This window comes from Pristiophorus japonicus, chromosome 8 (assembly GCF_044704955.1).
Source record: "Pristiophorus japonicus isolate sPriJap1 chromosome 8, sPriJap1.hap1, whole genome shotgun sequence".
In the NCBI taxonomy this organism is placed as follows: domain Eukaryota; kingdom Metazoa; phylum Chordata; class Chondrichthyes; family Pristiophoridae; genus Pristiophorus; species Pristiophorus japonicus.
Window position 1 is genome coordinate 42,549,638 of NC_091984.1, and position 16,914 is coordinate 42,566,551.

The 16,914-nt window shown below is 43.2% G+C and overlaps 1 protein-coding gene across 1 annotated transcript in view; it reads left to right on the plus strand.

Annotated features, from left to right (window-relative positions):
• Window positions 1-16,914, plus strand: part of pif1 (PIF1 5'-to-3' DNA helicase homolog (S. cerevisiae)) — a 44,307-nt gene that overhangs the window by 937 nt on the left and 26,456 nt on the right. The window contains exons 2-5 of the mRNA XM_070886047.1: window positions 8,825-9,398; window positions 11,384-11,513; window positions 12,329-12,454; window positions 13,934-14,087. Coding sequence (XP_070742148.1) covers window positions 8,832-9,398; window positions 11,384-11,513; window positions 12,329-12,454; window positions 13,934-14,087 — 977 coding nt within the window. The 5' untranslated portion in view covers window positions 8,825-8,831. The remainder of the gene's footprint in view (window positions 1-8,824; window positions 9,399-11,383; window positions 11,514-12,328; window positions 12,455-13,933; window positions 14,088-16,914) is intronic.

A 16,914-nucleotide genomic window follows, 5' to 3' on the forward strand; every position in this document is an offset into this window, starting at 1 on the left:
AAGAATGTTACAGACCATTCTGTTTGCAGGAAAATTAGAATTAGGAGTGAAACCAATCCAACATCACCAAGTACGTTTCTGATGGTAAGATTTACAATTATACCGCATATAAGAACATAACATAAGGAATAGGAGCAGAAGTAGGCCACCTGGCCCCTCAAGCCCGCTCCGCCATTTAATAAGATCATGGCTGATCTGATAATGGACTCCGCTCCACTTCCTTGCCTGTTCCCCCATAACCCTTTTATTTGCTTTTTGCTCAAATATCTCTCTATCTCCACAGGCTAAGTGAGTGGGCAAAAATTTGGCAGATGGAGTATAATGTTGGAAAGTGTGAGGCCATGCACTTTGGCAGAAAAAAATCAAAGAGCAAGTTATTATTTAAATGAAGAAAGATTGCAAAGTGCTGCCGTACAGCAGGACCTGGGGATACTTGTGCATGAAACACAAAAGGATCTTCTGCAGGTACAGCAAGTGATCAGGCAGGCCAATGGTATTTTGGCCTATATTGCAAAGGGGATGGAGTATAAAAGCAGGGAAGTCTTGTTACAGCTATACAAGGTATTGGTGAAGCTACACTTGGAATACTGCGTGCAGTTTTGGTTTCCATATTTATGAAAGGATATTTACTTGCTTTAGAGACAGTTAAGAGAAGGTTCACTAGGTTGAATACAGGGATGAGTGGGTTTACTTATGAGGAACGGTTGAGTAGGTTGGGCCTCTACTCATTGGAATTCAGAAGAATGAGAGGTGATCTTATCGAAACAACATATAAGATTATGAGGGGGCTTGACAAGGTGGATGCAGAGAGGATGTTTCCACTGATGGGGGAGACTAGAACTAGAGGGCATGATCTTAGAATAAGGGGCTGCCCATTTAAAACAGAGATGAGAAATTTCTTCTCTCAAAGGGCTGTAAATCTGTGGAATTCACTGCCTCAGAGAGCTGTGGAAGCTGGGGACATTGAATAAATTTAAGACAGAAATAGACAGTTTTTTAACCAATAAGGGGTTATGAGAAGCGGCGGAGAAGTGGAGTTGAGTCCATGATCAGATCAGCTATGATCTTATTGAATGGCGGAGCAGGCTCAAGGGGTTGTATGGCCCACTCCTGTTCCTATTTCTTATGTCCAATGATCCAGCCTCCACAGCTCTCTGGAGCAAAGAACTCCATAGATTTACAACCCTCTGAGAGAAGAAATTCCTCCTCATCTCAGTTTTAAATGGGCAGCCCCTTATTCTGAGACTATGTCCCCTTGTTTTAGTTTCCCCTATGAGTGGAAATATCCTTTTTGCATCCACCTTGTCAAGCCCCCTCATTATCTTATATGTTTCGATAAGATCACCTCTCATTCTTCTGAGCTCCTAGATTGAGCCTATACACATATCTTCATAAGTCAACCCCCTCATTTCCGGAATCAACCTAGTGAACCTTCTCTGAACAGCCTCCAATGCAAGTATATCCTTCCTTAAATACGGAGACCAAAACTATACACAGTATTCTAGGTATGACCTCACCAATACCCTGTACAGTTGTAGCAGGACTTCTCAAGTTTTATACTCTATCCCCCTTGCAATAAAGGCTAATATTCCATTTGCCTTTCTGATCACTTGCTGTACCTGCATACTCACTTTTTGTGTTTCATGCACAAGGACCCCCCGGTCCCTCTGTACTGCAGCACTTTGCAATTTTCCCCATTTAAATTATAATTTGCTTTTCTATTGGTTCTGCCAAAGTGGATAACCTCACATTTTCCTACATTATATTCCATTTGCCAAATTTTTGCCCACTCATGTAGCCTGTCTATATTCCTTTGCAGAATTTTTGTGTCCTCCTCACAATTTTTTTTCCCACCCATCATTGTATCATCAGTAAACTTGGTTACATTACACTCAGTCCCTTCATTCAAGTCATTAATATAGATTGTAAGTAGTTGAGGACCAATCACCGATCCCTGCGGCAGTCCACTAGTCACTGTTTGACAACTGGAAAATGACCCATTTATCCCGACTCTCTGTTTTCTGTTAGTTAGCCAATCCTCTATCTATGCTAATATATTACCCCCAACCCCGTGAACTTTTATCTTGTACAGTAACCTTTTATGTGGCACCTTATCGAATGCCTTCTGGAAATCCAAATACACCACATCCACCGATTTCCTCTTATCCACCCTGCTCGTTACATCCTCAAAAGTACTCCAGCAAATTTGTCAAACGTGATTTCCCTTTCATAAAACCATCCTGACTCTGTTTGATTGAATTATGCTTTTCCAAATATCCTGCTACTGGTTCCTTAATAATGAACTCCAGCATTTTCCCAATGACTGATGTTAGGCTAACTGATCTATAGTTTCCTGCTTTTTGTCTGCCTCCTTTCTTAAATAGGGGCGTTACATTTGCGGCTTTCCAATCCGCTGGGACCGTCCCAGAATCCAGGGAATTTTGGTAGATTACAATCAATGCATCCTGTATCTCTGCAGCCACTTCTTTTAAGACCCTAGGATGTAAGCCATCAGGTCCAGGGGACCTGTCTGCCTTTAGTCGTATTATTTTACCGAGTACTACTTCATTAGTGATTGTATTAAGTTTCTCCTCCCTATAGCCCCTTGATTATCCACTATTGGGATGTTTTAGTGTCTTCTACCGTGAAGACCGATACAAAATATTTGTTCAACGTCTCTGCCATTTCCCTGTTCCCCATTATTAATTCCTCAGTTTCATCCTCTAGGGGACCAACATTTACTTTAACCACTCTTTTTTCCTTTTTATGTACCTGTAGAAACTCTTACTATCTGTTTTTATATTTTGTGCTAGTTTACTTTCATAATCTATCTTCCCTCTCTATCTTTTTTTAGTTGTTCTTTGGCTTTTAAAAGTTTCCCAATCCTCTGGCCTCCCACTAGTCTTGGCCACATTGTATGCCCTTGTTTTCAATTTGATACCGTCCCTTATTTCCTTAGTTAGCCCAGGATGGTAATCCATTCTCTTAGTCTTTCCTTCTCATTGGGATATATTTTTGTTGCAAGTTATGAAATGTCTGCCACTGCTCATCAACCATCCAATACTTTAATCTATTTTCCCAGTCCACTTTAGCCAACTCTGCCCTCATACCTTGATAGTCTCCTTTATTTAAGCTTAGGATAATGGTTTGAGAACTAACTTTCTCACCCTCCAACTGAATTTGAAATTCAACCATGTTATGGTCACTCATTCCTAGAGGATCCTTCACTACAAGATCATTTATTAATCCGGTCCCATTACACAGTACCAGATCTAAGAGAGCCTGCTCCTTGGTTGGTTCTGCAACGTACTGTTCAAGGAAACTATCCCGGGTACACTTTATGAACTCTTCCTCAAGGCTACCCTGACCAATGTAAGTGGTTTTGCCCTTGGTGGTTTCGAATCAACCCTCTTACAACAGATTTAGATACTGGAATTACAGTGGTGAACAGAAATACACAGATACAGCCGAATCTTTAGGTCTCAACCATCACAATGCTTTTATTCAAGTTAAAGCACACACCTGCACCCAGTAAAACACATCCTGGTGGTGTAAAACAAACAAACACAGTACAACACACAACCCTGGCCCGTCTGAACAGGCCCCTAACGTGAAGTACCCACGTCTAAAACACCCCTGCTCAGATTCAAAAGTGTATCTCTGAAATCTGTCCAACAGAATTGTGCGTACGCTTACGATCTGTGCTGAAACCTCCCCACTAAAACCCCTAAGGCTTGGTTGGGACACACGACACCCTTTCACACTATGCGGTGGACTTAAAGATATGTGGGCTGGGATAAATGCTCACCAGTTACCCCTCTGGCTTACTCGCTGCCTCTCCCGATGAGGCGTATCGTCTGGTCTGTACCAATCTGTGGCATTCAAGTCCAGTCTCAAGGTCAGCTTCCAGTCGAAATAGCGAGGTTCTCTTTTTGCTAGTAGATGGTGTTTCTTCTCTCCACCCCAGACGGACTATTCAGTCCTTGTGTGTTGAATGACGCAAGCAGGTGTAGAAGAGGGGGGAGAGAGATAGAGATGGCTGCAAACTGCCACTCTTTTATACCTGAAAAATGCTTCTTCTCGTGCCAAAAGTTCAACTGTCCTTTCGCCTGAGGCAGTACAACTGGAAGAGCAAAATCAATGTCCTCGGCCTGTTCCTTTGTTACTGGATGTTTCCTCGATAAGGCTCCGATGAGTCTGTGTGGTCGAATAGCTTCCCTTTGTGTCCTGAGCACCGACCAATCTGCTTGATCTCTCACTGATTGCATGACAAAGGGCCCCGTCCATCAACCATCTATTCCTGCCCACCTGATGTGTATTCCTGTGGAACATGTTTGGACCTGTCCCACTTCATGCTGTTCTGCTCCTCTGTAGTAACAGAAAATATGTCCAAACAATGTCCAAAACTTAAATCCAAAAGTATGTTTTCGCCAAATTCTTACACCAATTTGCTTTGTCCAATCAACATGAAAGTTAAAATAAGCCATGATTATTGCCGTTCCTTTATTACAAGCCATCATTATTTCTTGATTTATACTCCGTCCAACAGTGTAGCTACTGTTGGGAGTAGTCTAAAGGCCCCCTACCAGTGACTTTTTTTCCCCTTATTATGCCTTATCTCCACTCAAACTGATTCAACATCGTAATCTTCTGAACCAATATCATTTCTCACTAATGCACTGATCTCATCCTTTATTAACAGTGCTACCCCATCTCCTTTTCCTGTCTGTCTGTCCTTCCGAATTGTCAAATATCCCTGAATATTTAGTTCCCAGTCCTGGTCACCTTGCAACCACATCTCTGGAATGACTATTAGATCATGCCCATTTTTTGTATCTAGTTGTGCCGTCATCTCAGCGATTGTGTTACAAATGCTATGTGCATTCAGATAAAGAGCTTTCAAATTTGTTTTTTTACCATTGTTTCCGGCTTTGTCCCCACTTTCTGATTCACCTTTATGTTTATACATTTTGTCATTTGGCTGGCACGCTCTGGTTTTCTTTTCCCCAGTGCTACCCTGCTCTATTGCCTTCTCATTTTTTGACTTTTTACATTTTTGCTCACCTGGTCTGAGACTGCTATGTTTGTCCATTGCAGTTGTGTACACCAGAATTACACTGGTTATTTTACTTGTCCGATTACCACAACTTTTACACTAGCACAAAAGCAAAATACTGTGAATGCTGGAAATCTGAAATAAAACAGAAAATGCTGGAAATACTCAGCAGGCCAGGCAGCATCTGTGCAGAGAGAAACAGAGTTAACGTTTCAGGTCGAAGATCCTTCATCAGAACTGGAAAAAGTTAGAGATGTAACAGATTTTTTAAGTAAGTGTCATCATTATAGGTGGTCCCTCGAAACGAGGATGACTTGCTACCACACCAAAAAAGGATGAGTTCAGAGGTGTTTCAAAGAAGGACCTAATATTCCAGGTCCTGAACTACATCCTGAAGGGTTGCCTGTGCCTGTGCGTGGATCTTTTTAACGTGTGATGGTCGTTGCACACCAGCCACCACAAGGGCTTGACAGAGCTAGGTCTTGGTCCAGTGGCAAGGGTTATCCAAGATGACTGGAGACCTGCTCTGCTGCACTAAGTGTAGGGGCAGGGAAAAGGGAGGGGGGAAAAGGGAAGGTCTGAGATAGGGTAGAAGGCAGAAGAGATTAAAAGACAAAAGGGATGATGGTGCAAGGCAAAAGGAGATGTTAATGGGGCAAATTAAGAAATAAAAAATGAGTTTAGATGAGGTGTAAATGAAAATTGCAGAATCATCAACTGCTGCCCATGGGGGAAAAAATTAGGGTCTGAAATTGTTGAACGTGTGTTGAGTCCAGAAGGCTGTAAAGTGCCTAAACAAAAGAGGAGGTGCTGTTCCACCTTCCCTTTTGATCTTTCATCCCCTCCCTGCTCCTACACATTGCTTAAAAATCTGCAACATCTCTAAATTTTTCCAATTTTGATGAAGGGTCTTCAACCTGAAACATAGAAAAATAGATGCAGGAGTAGGCCATTCGGCCCTTCGAGGCGTCATTCAATAAGATCATGGCTGATCATTCCTTCAGTACCCCTTTCCTGTTTTCTCTCCATACCCCTTGATCCCCTTAACCGTAAGAGCCACATCTAACTCCCTCTTGAATATATCCAGTGAACTGGCATCAACAACTCTCTGCGGCAGGGAATTCCACAGGTTAACGACTCTCTGCGTGAAGAAGTTTCTCCTCATCTCAGTCCTAAATGGCCTACCCCTTATCCTAAGACTATGTCCCCTGGTTCTGGACTTCCCCAACATCGGGAACATTCTTCCCGCATCTAACCTGTCCAGTCCCATCAGAATCTTGTTTCTATGAGATCCCCTCTCATCCTTCTAAACTCCAGTGAATAAAGGCCCAGTTGATCCAGTCTCTCCTCATATGACAGCCCAGCCATCCCTGGAATCAGTCTGGTGATCCTTCGCTGCACTCCCTCAATAGCAAGAACATCCTTCCTCAGACTAGGAGACCAAAACTGCACACAATATTCCAGGTGAGGCCTCACTAAGGCCCTGTACAACTGCAATAAGACCTCCCTGCTTCTATATTCAAATCCCCTTGCTAGGAAGGCCAACATAGCATTTGCCTTCTTCACCACCTGCTGTACCTGTGTGCCCACTTTCAGTGACTGATGAACCATGACACCCAGGTCTCGTTGCACCTCCCCTTTTCCTAGTCTGCCGCCATTCAGATAATATTCTGCCTTCGTGTTTTTGCCCCCAAAATGGATAACCTCACATTTATCCACATTATACTGCATCTGCCATGCATATTTGCCCACTCGCCCAACCTGTCCAAGTCACCCTGCAGCCTCTTAGCGTCCTCCTCACAGCTCACACCGCCACCCAGTTTAGTGTCATCTGCAAACTTGGAGATATTACACTCAATTCCTTCATCCAAATCGTTAATGTATATTGTAAAGAGCTGGGGTCCCAGCACTGAGCCCTGCGGCACTCCACTAGTCATTGCCTGCCATTCTGAAAAGGACCCGTTTATCCTGACTCTCTGCTTCCTGTCTGCCAACCAGTTCCCTATCCACGTCAGTATATTACCCCCAATATCATGTGCTTTGACTTTGCACACCAATCTCTTGTGCGGTACCTTGTCAAAAGCCTTCTGAAAGTCCAAATACACCACATCCACTGGTTCTCCCTTGTCCACTCTGCTAGTTACATCCTCAAAAAATTCCAGAAGATTCGTCAAGCATGATTTCCCTTTCATAAATCCATGCTGACTTGATCCGATCCTGTCACCGCTTTCCAAATGAGCTGCTATTTCGTCCTTCATGATCAATTCCAACATTTTCCCCCTGCTGATGTCAAGCTAACTGGTCTATAATTACCTGTTTTCTCTCTCCCTCCTTTTTTAAAAAGTGGTGTTACATTAGCTACCCTCCAGTCCATGGGAACTGATCCAGAGTCGATAGACTGTTGGAAAATGATCACCAATGCATACGCTATTTCTAGGGCCACCTCCTTGAGCACTCTGGGATGTCGACTATCAGGCCCCGGGGATTTATCGGCCTCTGTTTCTCTCTCCACAGATGCTGCCTGATCTGCTGAGTATTTTCTGTTTTTATACCATTATCTTTTGCTCGTGCCATCATCACTTGTCATTTAATCACTCCTTTCTTCACTCCTGTCTTCCACCCTATCACAGACCTTCCCTTTTGTTCTTTCCTCCCAAACCCCCTTTCCCTGCCTCTGTACTTGTTTAAAACCTGTTACATCTCAAACTTTTGCCAGTTCTGATGAAAGGTCAAAACCTGAAACGTGAACTCTGTTTCTCTCTCCACGGATGCTGCCTGACCGCCTGATTATTTTCTGTTTTTATTCAAGAGTTACACTATTATTGAGCTCTGTTACATTCTTTTCGTGAAGAGAAAGCTAGTTCTAGGTCTCGGCATGTGCAAGTAACATGGATGACAGTATAATGACATGGGTACACATAATTATTTATGGGAACATGTGCACATTGTGCATTTGAAAATTACTTGAATGAGCAGAAAGCAGTGACTTCCATTTTCGAACAAACAACTGATTTCTCCGGGAAACAAACCGTAAATTACTTCTGACAGAAGCAGAAAATGCTGGAAATACACAGCAGGCCAGTCAGCAATAGTGGCGAGCACCGACAAGTTTGAACTTAGGGTGCCAACCTTCTTCATAACAAAGGCCTTCAGATGAAGGATTTGCACTCCATGTAAACTTGTCTGTTTGTCTCTATGGAATTCTGACTTTCTACTACTTCTGGAGTTTCTTTTCTGCAGCTTTTACTCTGGAAATGCGGACTCGTGAGTGTCCCCATTTCAGTGAAACTTCATTTCATTTCACTGCTACTGTATTGACTACAATAAGTGTGAATAAAGTGGAACTTCAGGGACTGGAAGGTATAGTCAGAACATTCTCCTTTTAATCCCGGGGATTGGTTTTGAAGCCCGATCTCCAGGATTAATGGAGTTCTTGATACAGATCGAAACCAGTGCCTTCCGACTAACTCTGTATTCAATTAAGTCTGCGCTTATTTGCGTGTGTGCAAAGTGTCCAGTGCAGTTGAAACCAGCTTGGTAATCATATGAAGCAGAATAGAGTATTTTCTTGGTGTTGAGTGTCTATGAATCTCTGCTGAATGGAGCAATTTTCACTGATTGGTGTAACTGAACCCAACTTTGCTATTTTCTCCATTACATGAAACTCGGTTAGAAATACTTAACATGCCAACACCTGACACCATAGCACAACTAGTAAATAATAGTTTTATTTCAAATTGCTACAACAACTTTTGTTTTCACTTGCAGCAGTAGAATGTTCCCTGCCTCTTCGGGTGCTGATGTCCAATGCAGTGTTACAATTGAATATCTCAACCAAGCTGGCCAGGCCACCAAGCGCAAATGTATTCGTAATGCCATCGTCACGCTTGGGCGCAATGAATTCCGAGACATTCTTCTTCAAGTGCATGATGGGAAGCTGGAGCAAAACTTTGTCCTACGTGAAATCCAACTTTTCACGCGGTTTATTGGAGATGGGAAGAGTTCCATCAAACTGCATCCTGATAATATTCAGATCCTAGTTTCGAACTGTCCACCAGATAAACTGAAAGTACTCTTTAAAACACTTGCCATCAAATACACTGCAGATAAGAAGATCAACAAACCAGTCAGTGACCGAACGCGGCTGCTCTCCACACTCCCACGGACATTTGATATAATTAGTCCTGTACAGGTACAGGATGTGAAAAGAGCCAACGAGCTTCAATCGCAGGGAAATGTGCAGACACCAATTTCTACTAAAGGGTTGAAGAATCAAATTGGTAACACTGGCCCAAGCAGGCAGATCAAACGATCACGGACCATCTCATCAGAAAACTGCCTGGTATGTAATGTTTTCCCAAGCTGGTTTATTTAATGTTGATTTCAGTGCTAGATGACGTATCAAATGGGCAATAGGAAAACAGAAAATTTACCAGTCAACCTTCTTTCTCCTCTGGTTCACAACAAGTAAGCACGAGACTTCATAGTGGAGTATACGGAACAGACTTTATTGATGCACAGTAAAGGTGATAGGTCTTTAACTGTATACAGAGAGTGATTTTTTTTCGGTTTCTGTATCTTTCAAGTACACTCTGGAAAAACTGTTGAAAACAATACTCCTTTCATGTACCATATTTTGACTATACTAAAAGGAAAATTTCATAAATAATGTATCTATTCCCAACCCCTTTGAAAACAGACTATTCATGTAAACAGTTAGCGGTTGTTTACTTCCCCAACACAAGGCTTCCTGATGTAACATTTGCTAACATCTTTGAAGTAAAAGCTTTACCAACTGCTACCTGTTGAAGTAATCTCTTTGTGCGATCTTTGATTCCAAATGATTTGACACTGACCCAAGTTGGTGGCAGTGGTTAAAAATTTATTCAGCACAAGCAAGCATCAACACAATTACTGTACCTTAAGCAGCATTTTACAAGGCACAATTAAAAGTCATACTACCCTGTTTATGCCTTGGGTAAAAGTTGCAGTCAGGGTTATCTGTCGTGCCTCCTGACCCATTTAGCCTCTGAGTGTCCCCTAGAATTACTTGAATCCTCCTCTGTTAACTTCTGCACTTCAACCCTGCTGATGTCCCTTTCTTATACCAGTTCATTCAATTCAAATCTGTGGAGCTTCCCTTGGATTTATCACTTAACTTCCCTTTCTCCTCTGATGGGTCCTCTTTTTCCCCTGATCTCACACCGTCCCTCCCCTTCTGTTACTTTCCACTGAAAAACACCTATTTCAAGAGATGTTAAGGTAAATGGTCTCTCCATATCTGTCTAGTGAACTTCCCATATCAGTCTGGTTCCTATGGTTTTGTAGATTCTGGCCACAGCTGCACCATGTTTTTCCCAAGTTATTAAACTCCTGTCTACTATTTTCGCACAACCGCTAATGCCCGCGCAATAGTTTCCCCCCCACCCCCCGGGCAAAAAATAGTTTTGCGTCCCAGAGGCACTAACTGGAGGTGCAAAACGGAAATTTCAGCCCCTATATCGGCCCCCTTACAAATGGGCCCGAGTGGGCACTTTACTCAACTTTTTCAGGGGTAGGGTCAGCAACCCCCAATGACAGAGCCAGTTGACTATGCCGCAGTACGTGGCCTCACTAGGAAGGTAGGTGCCTGAGCTGTGCCTGTTGAGGTGTGGGTGCCCACTGATGGTATCTTGTATTAGGCAGCTTCCTCTGATCCAGCATACTGCAGTGGTATCAGTGACCGAGGGTATGATCCCAATGTAATTACCACAATTGCTGGCCCACTGATTCTCTGCGACTGTATCAGTAAGTTTGTACAATAGATGGCCAAGCAGCAAAGCTTTGCTTGTACTGGTGTTCAAGTCCCAGTTGTGGTTCAGAGCCGTATGAAAATGCTCCAGCGCTCGAGTTTATAGTAATTGAGGTTAAATTATTAGCCTCTTGGATAAACATAAAGATAGCTTTATTGATTAGTAGAAATGCTATTCTTATGTGGTGACAGATAATTTCTGCAATTGGACTTGATGTAAAATGTAGAGAGAGCGATCTCCAATCTTTCCTGTATCCGATATGGAAGTGCTTGATGCTGACTCTAAGCTAAAACATGTGATGTGTTTCACTTCCCAGCAATGACAGGCCCTCCTTGTTAGCATAAAATCTCCCCACCATAGCAAAAAAATATAACGTGCATTAAACTCGCATGTTGAAGACCAGTCCCCAAAATGATTGCTTGCTCTGAGGGTCTGCAGGCAAACGCCTGTCACTTGTGCTATTTTTTGTGGTTTAGGGGTGGGGTAGAAAATAAGAGAGAAAGCTTTTTGATGTTTGTGTATTGTCCTGATGCAGGTTACAGAACTGAAACCTGCCAAAAGGCCCATCTTGTCAATGCCAGTGGGAAGGAAGCTCTCGAAGGAACAGTCACATATCCTTGGCATGATCCTCAAAGGAAAGAATATCTTCTTCACTGGAAGTGCTGGTAATTCAGTAGCCATAGTTAGGCTTGGAGAGGAAGACTGTGGAGACATTTCTTATCGAAAAATACTGTGGTCTGTGGCTCAAATTATAAATTATTTTAGTGTGAGGTGGTTCGACGTATTATACAATGACAAAGCAGAATGTGTGTGTGGATCTATGATGAGTCCAAGTAAGGGATAGGCGGAGGTTTTACTTCTTTTAAGGCAGACTGGATTATCTTGGAAATGGCAGAAATCCAGCACAGTCAGGTCCTGCCGATGTGTTTAGCCAGAGTTATAACCAGAGTCCAGTGGACCCTTCTATTCCCTTTTTTTATTCCCACTTCATACCCCTGTGCTTTTACTCCAGGCCAGGGTAGCTTTATTGTTAATTTTGTCAAATGAAGTCTGTGTAGATCGCGAGGCTTGGTCGGTTAGCATGTTAATTTACCTCTGCGATCTGGAATCCAGGCCAGACTAATCCTTTCTCTGCTAGCTCCGAGGAATGTTAGCAAAATTAGCTGTAGGTAAAAGTGTCTTGTGATTACATATCCACAATGCAAAACATTCCATAGGTAAGCATTACCTGGAGCTAAATGGACAAGTGCTGCTCAGAGAAGGGGAAGGCTAGCATGGGAAGCAGAAATGTGTCACCGTGTTGATTTTCTGAGATTGAATGTAAGGCACATTGTTAAGACGGAGGTGACAGAGCTATGATGTTGACTATGAGGTAAAAGTTATAACATGTCTTCTTTCTGACACAGATTCTTCTCCCCACAAGTGTACACATTTGTACTTTACTAATCACCCGCATGTTTTTTTTAAATTTTAATTCAAGGAACTGGGAAATCCTTTTTGCTGAAGAGGATTGTTGGAGCATTGCCACCAAAGAGTACCTATACCACTGCCAGTACCGGAGTGGCTGCCTGTCACATCGGAGGAACAACCCTTCATGCATTTGCAGGTCAGTGGTGTGCCACGGTACAATTCTTTGTAGTAAACTGGCACAAGACTAGGAACAAGAATTAGGTTATTTTGGTGATATTTCAGCCACAGGATTACCAAGAGGGTTCAAATCAAACTGCACTTCACAAAAAACCAGCACACAGTGGAGTGGGGAACTTTCCCGTGCCACAAGGCCCTGCAACAAGTTAAAGTTCACTAACCTCATGACCCTCACGATAAATGGTTTTGGACTCAAACAATTCAATGTGTGTTTTCAACTGACCACGTACAATATAATGAATTCTCTCTGAACTGTAAAGGTTTAGAACACAGAAGGAGGCTATTCACCCCATCATTTCTGTGCTGGCTTGTGCTAGAACATTCCAAAACCTACCCTGCTCTCTTCCTTGTATCTTCCTATGTTTCAAATGCTTGTCCACCTTTCCCTTAAAAGAAAGCCTGTTTAATGTTCTGGGAGTGATTCAAAAGAGAAGTGTTTTATTTTTCTATTGCATGTCAAGGTAATATAACAACAACTTCAGGATATCAGCTATTGCTGTCCACATTGTTAACCAGCCATTGCATTCCATAAATGGTTAGACAAAGTACATCGAGGCCATCTGAGAAAAACCGAGGTGTGAGAGAGAAAAAAAGGTGCATACCCTATTGATCTTTTACCAACTTAGATCGTGGTTAGTCATCAAAATTTGGATCAAGTAAATCCACCAGAAAATGACGCAAATACACACCGCTCAACCTGCCTCTGTGTATACATGTGTCTTGCCCCTCACAATGTTATATAAACTACTGTATTATTGGACTAATATTTATCATCGACACCTATTAAAGGGTGTAGTTCACAGCTCAGATTATCTGCTGCTAAGTCCAGCTGGCTAAGAATTCCGATTTCTTTATTGGCCTACAGTAAAGCTATGAGCTGTCCTTTTTATAAGAGAAAAGGATTTTTGAGAAGCAAGTTGAGAAAATGTTTAATTTTTTAATGCAAGAAACACCAAGATAAGAGATAAACCTCCCAATTATGGCTCATGGTGACCTTTAATCAGTCCGTCAAATGAACAGACATCTACCCAAGGTCAAAAAAGGGTGGATTGTTTTGAGGTAATGGGGGATTATCTGAACACCTCAACTTAACAGGCCTAGACAAAAAAAAACAAAGGAACAGCATGGAGTTGCCTCACTGCCATAGTCCAATGATGAAAGTTCATTGACCTGAAACGTTAACTCTGTTTCTCTCTCCACTGCCTGACTGGCTGAGTATTTCCAACAGTTTCTGTTTTTATTTCCACTATCACTATCTTGCCAAATACTCCAAGGTAATAGTAGGGGATAGAATTGGACACTGCAAATGATTTAAACATTGCCACAAATGAAGGAAACTGTTTTAAGAGTTTAATGAGATTCAGGTAGTGGAAGGACCGAAGTGAATACTCCTTTCCCCAAAAATGTGTTACAAATTTTGGATTTATTTTGACATTAGGAATCGGTTCAGGAAAAGCTCCCCTGCAACAGTGTGTAGAGCTGGCTCAGAGATCTGGGATCCTAAGACACTGGCAAAGCTGCAGACACCTCATCATAGATGAAATCTCCATGATAGAAGGAGAATTCTTTGACAAACTCGAAGCTGTGGCCAGGTATGTCATATGAGCTGCAAAGTCACTATCGTACAGTTTCTTCTTTTTCTATCTCTATTATACATTCTTGGCCTTATAATGGGACTATGTGTTGTAATATTATCACTGCTGCACCCAGTCAGTGGTTGAGAGGATGTGCTCTCCCCAGTTGACCATTAGAAGGTGTGAGAGATCCCCAGAGTTATTGGCTGTCAAATGTTGCCACCTTCCTTGTAAGGAAGTTCGTGGTGAGTCGAAGAGGCTCGGGAGGTGCGTCGGAGAGGCCTATAAAAAGGCCCAATGCGTTGCTGAGGCTCTGGAGTTCGTGGTGAGTCGGAGAGGCTTGGGAGGTGCGTCGGAGAGGCCTATAAAATGGCCCAACGCGTTGCTGAGGCTCGGGAGTTCGTGGTGAGTCACAGAGGCTCGGGAGGTGTGTCGGAGAGGCCAGCTGGTGCAGCTACAGGGAGAAGGCAAAAAAGAAGCAGAAAGAAATCGAAAGGTGACGTCACAGCCAAGGGTGTAAGTGATTGGCTGGTGACTAGTAAGTAGTTTTTCTTTTTCTTTATCAGTAAATAACCTTTAGCATTGTTGTTGCCCAAGTAAGTTAATCCAAGGGTTAAGTCATGGTAGGAGAGCTCGGACACGTGTTGTGCTCCTCTTGTACTATGTGGGAACTCTGGGACGCTTCCGGTGTCCCTGACGACTACGTGTGCGGGAAGTGCATCCGCCTGCAGATCCTGACAGACCGCATTGCGGCACTGGAGCTGCGAGTGATTTCACTCTGGAGCATCCACGATGCTGAGAATGATGTGAATAGCATGTTTATCGAGTTGGTTACACCGCAGGTAAAGGGTACACAGCCAGATAGGGAACGGGTGACCAACCGGAAGAGTAGTGTAGGGGTCCCCTGCAGTCATCCCCCTGCAAAACAGATACACCTCTTTGGGTACTGTTGAGGGGGATGACTCATCAGGGGAGGGCCGCAGCAACCAGGTTCATGGCACCATGGCTGGCTCTGCTGCACAGGAGGGTAGGAAAAAGAGTGGGAGAGCGATAGTGATAGGGGATTCAATTGTAAGGGGACTAGATAGGCATTTCTGCGGCTGCAACCGAGACTCCGGGATGGTATGTTGCCTCCCTGGTGCAAGGGTCAAGGATGTCTCGGAGCAGGTGCAGGACATTCTGAAAAGGGAGGGTGAACAGCCAGTTGTCGTGGTACATAGGTACCAACAATATAGGTAAAGAAACGGATGAGGTCCTACGAGACTAATTTAGGGAGCTAGGAGCTAAATTTAAAAAGTAAGACCTCAAAAGTAGTAATCTCAGGATTGCTACCAGTGCCACGGGCTAGTCAGAGTAGGAATCGCAGGATAGCTCAGATGAATACGTAGCTTGAGGACTGATGCAGAAGGGAGGGATTCAAATTCCTCGGGCATTGGAACCAGTTCTGGGGGAGGTGGGACCAGTACAAACCGTACGGTCTGCACCTGGGCAGGACCGGAACCAATGTCCTAGGGGGAGTGTTTGCTCGTGCTGTTGGGGAGGAGTTAAACTAATATGGCAGGGGGATGGGAACCTATGCAGGGAGGCAGAGGGAAATAAAAGGGAGACAGAGGCAAAAGATAGAAAGGAGAATAGCAAAAGTGGAGGGCAGAGAAACCCAAGGCAAAAAACAAAAAGGGCCACATTACAGTAAAATTCTAAAGTGACTGTGTTAAAAAGACAAGTCTGAAGGCTCTGTGTCTCAATGCGAGGAGTATTCGGAATAAGGTGGATGAATTAACTGCGCAGATAGCAGTTAATGGATATGATGTAATTGGCATCAGAGACATGGCTCCAGGGTGACCAAGGCTGGGAACTCAACATCCAGGGGTATTCAACATTTAGGAAGGATAGTCTGAAAGGAAAAGGAGGCGGGGTGGCGTTGCTGGTTAAAGAGGAGATTAATGCAATAGTACGGAAGGACATTGGCTTGGATGATGTGGAATCGGTATGGGTGGAGCTACGGAATACCAAAGGGCAGAAAACGCTGGTGGGAGTTGTGTACAGGCCACCGAACAGTAGTAGTGAGGTTGGGGATGACATCCAACAAGAAATAAGGGATCTGTGCAATAAAGGTACAGTAGTAATCATGGGTGACTTTAATATACATATAGATTGGGCTAACCAAACTGATAGCAATGCGGTGGAGGAGGATTTCCTGGAGTGTATTAGGCATGGTTTTCTTGACCAATATGTCGAGGAACCAATGAGAGAGCTGGCCATCCTAGACTGGGTGATGTGTAATGAGAAGGGACTAATTAGCAATCTTGTTGTGCGATGCCCCTTGGGGAAGAGTGACCATAATATGGTAGAATTTTTTATTAAGATGGAGAGTGTCACAGTTAATTCAGAAACTAGGGTCCTGAACTTAAGGAAAGCTAACTTCGATGGCATGAGGCGTGAATTGGCTAGAATAGACTGGCAAATGATACTTAAAGGGTTGACGGTGGATAGGTAATGGCAAACATTTATAGATCACATGGATAAAGTTCAACAATTGTACATCCCTGTCTGGAGTAAAAATAAAACCGGGAAGGTGGCTCAACCGTGGCTAACCAGGGAAATTAAGGATAGTGTTAGATCCAAGGAACAGGCATATAAATTGGCCAGAAAAAGCAGCAAACCTGAGGACTGGGAGAAATTTAGAATTCAGCAGAGGAGGACAAAGGGTTTAATTAGGAGGGGGAAAATAGAGTACGAGAGGAAGCTTGCCGGGAACATAAAAACTGACTGCAAAAGCTTCTATAGATATGTGAAGAGAAAAAGATTAGTGAAGACCAAGGAAGACACAAATAACTTTCCGGAT